The sequence below is a fragment of the Coffea eugenioides genome, chromosome 2 (assembly GCF_003713205.1).
Source record: "Coffea eugenioides isolate CCC68of chromosome 2, Ceug_1.0, whole genome shotgun sequence".
Classification (NCBI taxonomy): domain Eukaryota; kingdom Viridiplantae; phylum Streptophyta; class Magnoliopsida; order Gentianales; family Rubiaceae; genus Coffea; species Coffea eugenioides.
The window spans coordinates 7,194,961-7,200,184 of NC_040036.1; the positions used below are offsets into that span (position 1 = coordinate 7,194,961).

Below are 5,224 nucleotides of genomic sequence, written 5' to 3' on the forward strand. Positions count from 1 at the left end.
GGCTTCAAGTGGACTAGAGACGGGTGTAGATCAAGTTGGGGAGGGCCGGGAGGCCACTTGCCACCTCCGATATTGAGAACATCGTCGAATAGACTATGAGTAATGATCTAACTTCTCTTCCAGCTAAATAGTATTATGACATTGACCTATCCCAAGAATTCACCATCTCAAGAGTTAAAATAAAAGAGAATCGCCACTTGTTATTAACTTCCTGTCCCCGTGTTATAGTGTTATCATACACATTCGACGGCTATTATATCACCAACCTGATTGGAAACCATATCCACACCTTAAGATAAAACCATAAACAAACACACATTTAATGCCTTCTCCGCAACCTTGCCAAAATAAGTCCCCAACTATTTTAATTAAACGCTAACAAAAGTAGTTGCGCCGTCCAACTGGAAAAGTTCGTACAATATGGTCAGTAATTAAGTACTAATTAAATTGAGCAACTTGTGAGTTGTGATTCTGACAGCATTTTTGTGTGTGAGATGAGACACTAGTAATTAAGAGTTAACTGAAAACTATCCTAATGCAAGTTGTTCGATTGTATCTCATTGATACTAACACAACACTCATCATACAAAGGAACAAAACAAAACCAGTGATGATAATGATGATGATGATGATGATGAATGAAATAATACTTAAGATCAAAAAGTCGTTAAGCTCCAAATTCGGCATTCCTGAGCTATGAGCTATGTTCTTGTATTTCCAAGGATTTTTTTGACGGATGCCTACTCAACGCTCGTTAACATACCTACATTCCACGTAATCTATTATATATATATATATATATATATTGTAATAATTGTTACTTTATCTCGCATTTATATAATTTTTCTAATTTGTCTTATTTTTTTATAAATTTGACACCTGAAATATATTTTAACGAATACTCATTGTACACTTATTAGACAAACCCTATTCCTAATGCTACTAGTCGTTCTACTTTTAACGTACAAACACCTTTATACAGTACTCACACCAAATTACTAGAGTGTTATAAGTAATTTGGTGGAAGTGTGGTAATAAAAGTGGTGTCGTATAAACGGATAAGTTCAAAGTTGAACAGGTAACCTTACGAGGGAAGTGGTAAGATTTCTAAATATGCACGTACAAATCCAAAAGAGCCCATCGTCTACATCTCTAGGCCCCCCAAAAAGCTTCAATTGTTTGGAGCCTTCCTAAAAAATTAAAAATTGCATGGCCCGCAATCCCACCTTGCCGGTATAAAAAGACGGCCTATGCATGTCGTAAATTGTACTTCCATCGTGACTAGTTAGATGCACTTCAAAATCTAGATATCCAAACAAATTGGTTTTATTGCAACAGCCAATTGAGTGTTCCAAAAGGTTAGGACCCAATCCAATCGAAAAAACAATTTAGTATAAGGAGGCAGTGGGAGACAGCGTTACTTGCCATGGATAGTCATCAAAAGCCGTCAAGTGCTCCTCATGTACTGCTTTTCCCTTTGCCCCTTCAAGGTCCCGTAAATTGCATGCTGAAACTGGCCGAGCTTTTCTGCTCCAGTCATCTTCAAGTCACCTTCCTTAACACCGACCACATCCAGCGTCGCTTGCTGAGTTGCACCGACGTTTCTAGCCGTTTTAACCGTTATGCTGGCCATTTCCGGTTTGAGACGGTACCCGATGGCCTCCCGGAAGATAAGACGCTGACCGGAGAACAGATAGGGGAGTTGTTGGATTCCATGGAAGCTGTGAGCTTACCACTCTTCAGGGAGATTGTAAGGTCTAGCGTGCTTCTTTCTGATGATGCTCAAAATCCCTTGACTTGTATTATAGCAGATGGGGCTTTCGGATTTGCAGTTGATATTGCTGCAGAATTTGGAGTTGCACTCATGTATTTTGATACCATCAGTCCTTGTGGTCTCTGGTCAATCTTATCTGCAAACAGGCTTATTCAAGCTGGAGATTTTCCTTTTAAAGGTCAGTTGTTTATTCTCCATGCTATGTATTACCAGAAGAGTATAATGTGTTGCATGCTATCCTAACAATCGATTTTTGGAGATCAGTAGTCTTAAAATTCAACACCAGACTTGCTATCCAAAAAATCATATTGTCAAAATGCTTCCGCATGTTTACGAATTTGACTGTTAACGAAAAGTCATTACGTCAATTTTGTTGATGAGAATGGCTCCTGGCCTCCGGCATCCTTCCGGTGCAGCGAAGATATTTGGCTGTTAGACGGCATAATGGGGTTGTTCATTCTCTGGCAAAACATTTGATTGAAATCTGCGACGCTTAAATCTTCTTTCAAATTAATGATATTGTCTTCCTTTTATCACTAAACTATGTAACTATGTTTAGATTCTTCCGAATTATGAAGCTGCTTCTTTTTAACTACATCTATAACTACAATTAGAACTTCTTCGTTATGTATATATTATAAGGCATCAGAATCTTGAAATTCTTTTCGTATAGTATTTTTTTTGCTTGTTTGGCTAAGAGCAATTCTATTTCAGGAAAACTTAAAAGGGTAAACATCCAAAACACTTAAATTAAGGAAAAGAAGATTTTATACCAAAAGACTTGATTATATTATATTGCATGCAATTCAAATTGTTTGCAAGAGAAACTGCTGCAACTGCTAACTGTTGCAATGAAAACACTTCTTATAAGACCTTTTTCTCTTCCCCTATAAGCAAACGTCACCAAAATTATTGCTAAACGAAATATCAAGATACTCATATTTGTGCAACCCGCAACATGTTTTAATCAGTTTGCCTCAAGATTTGCGTTTGGTCTTTGATATTTCAACCATTATGATTAGCTTTAAGCTCTGAAACACGTGTCTTACATAATCAAGTAACGCTCTAGAAAGATATATAATAGTTATGCTAAAAACTGTGATGCTTCTTGAATGATCAATTTCTTAAATAAAAGCCTATTAGTAAAGTTTTATCAGTTCAGATTAGTTTAGGATTCTACATTAAGAGGATAACCACATGTAAACTGGCTGTTAATTAGAAAAAAGTTGCATTATTGAACTATTAATTTGACTCAACAAAAGATTAAGAGTTTAACACAGTTTGCATATATGCACGGAAAAAGATCTACTTATGATTCGAAACCTCTTCGTACTTGTATATTTAGGCTACAGTTGTAGATAGGAAAAGGTCTACTACTATTTCTTTCCCCCCTCAGTAACATGTAGACCGTACATTGGAAGTTTTTGGCTGCGAAATCAAGTATTATAAAGCTAAACCTTTTTTCGTTGTGTATGCTTAGTTCAAGTAGGAAGGTTCCTTGTACAGTCAGAGACGTAATAATCTTGTATTACATGCAAGTTTGTTGAAAGATTGAGCCTAAAATGCATCACATGGACTACGGATTAATCAGTGCATGAAACCTACGATCAATTTCACCGTTAAAAGCCATGCATATCTTCAATGGAAGGTTGTTCATATAAAAAATCATAACCCTCGCACGCAGTTTTTGAGTTTTGACTGTCGCAATCACTTTAAACAGATGATGACTTGGATGCACCGGTAACCAGCATTCCAGGAATGGAAGGTTTCTTGAGGCGTCGAGATCTTCCAAGCTTTTTTCGCATACCTGACCAAAATGACCCAATAATCCAGCGCGTGTTAAAGGAGGAGCGACAAATGAAGAGATGCCAGGGCCTGATTTTCAATTCATTTGAAGATCTCGAGGGTCCAATACTTTCTCAACTCAAAACTCTTGTTCCAAGCGTCTACACCATCGGACCCCTCCACACCCACAAAGAGACTAGGCTTGCTTCAGAAAGAGGGTCAAAAAATGATCGCAGCTCCACAAATAGCCTGTGGAAAGAAAACAACAGCTGCATTTCTTGGCTTGACAACCAACCTGCAAAATCTGTTATCTATGTCAGCATTGGGAGTCTTGCCCTCATGGGAAAAAAGCAGCTCCTGGAGATCTGGCACGGTTTGGCCAACAGTGGAGTGCGATTCCTGTGGGTTCAAAGGCCAGGGTCCATTACCGGGTTAGACGAGGAAAATGATGCTGGGATTCCTTTGAAATTGTGTCGAGCTACTACAGAGAGAGGGTGCATCGTGAGTTGGGCTCCGCAAGAAGAGGTTTTAGCCCATCCTGCGGTTGGTGGCTTCTTAACTCACAGCGGCTGGAACTCGACTTTGGAAAGTATAGTTGAGGGAGTGCCTATGATTTGTTGCCCATACTTTGCTGACCAACAGATCAATAGTAGGTATGTGGGGGAAGTTTGGAAGCTGGGGTTGGACATGAAAGATACTTGTGATAGGGATATTGTTGAGATGATGGTTAGGGATCTTATGGAGGAGAGGAAGGATGAATTCTCGAAAAAGGTCGATCATATGGCTAGATTGGCTAAAGCAAGTGTGAGCAATGGGGGATCTTCGTACAATGCTTTGAACCGTCTAATTGAGGATATCAAGCTGATGAGCCTGAAAAAGCCACTTTGGTGACTACGTACAACGTTTACCACTTATCTTTCTCTTGGTGCTTTTGTTTTGGACTAATGATGTACCATTGTTCTTTTGCTTTCTGGTTCCCCCTCCCTGTAACCACCCAAAAAAAAAAAAAAAAAAAAAATTTCGTAGTGTAGGTTAGGATATCAAGCTCTTGAAATCGTGGGATCATTTTCCTTTTTTGTTTTCTCTTGGTGTTATTGTTTTCTCGTGCCCCCTCCTGAGTCCTGTCCTGGTAACAAATAATTGTGTTGCTGCGTGTATCAATAAAATGCCTTCTCTTGTTTTCTCTCTCTCTCTCTCTCTCATTTTATTTTTATACATGTCTTATTCTATGAAAACATAACTTGTATTGAAAAACTCAAAGAAATGAAAACTAAAAAGAACATTTGTTAGCATGCAATATCCTTTATTACACATATATATTCAGCTCAACTCAAGAAACATATATTTTTCTGATAGAAGTCAAAGAGATCAAAGTTCTTTATTAAAAGGGAAAATTGTCAAATTGCTCCCTTGCGCGTTCGAAGAAAATTTTTGTCACTCACATTCAAAATTAGTCAAACTAGTTCCTCAGCTATAAAAGTTTTGTCCATTTGATTCCAGAGCTCATTTTTGTGCAGTTTTCTGACCAAAATACTTGCGCCATCTCGTGTGCCTATAATTTCAAGGGTGAAATGGGAACAAAATTCATTTCTCTTTCTAAAAGAAATACCTCTCTTCCTCTCCTCTCCCCTAATTTTCAAACACCAAACTCTATTTCTAATTCTC

At 38.1% G+C, this 5,224-nt stretch overlaps 1 protein-coding gene across 1 annotated transcript; it reads left to right on the forward strand.

The window, feature by feature from the left end:
* Positions 1-1,426: 1,426 nt before the first annotated feature.
* Positions 1,427-4,710, forward strand: LOC113763652 (7-deoxyloganetic acid glucosyltransferase-like). The gene is made up of 2 exons (XM_027307533.1): positions 1,427-1,952; positions 3,495-4,710. The coding sequence occupies exons 1-2, from the start codon at positions 1,427-1,429 to the stop codon at positions 4,448-4,450; spliced, it is 1,482 nt and encodes a 493-aa protein (XP_027163334.1). The 3' UTR covers positions 4,451-4,710.
* Positions 4,711-5,224: the final 514 nt, after the last annotated feature.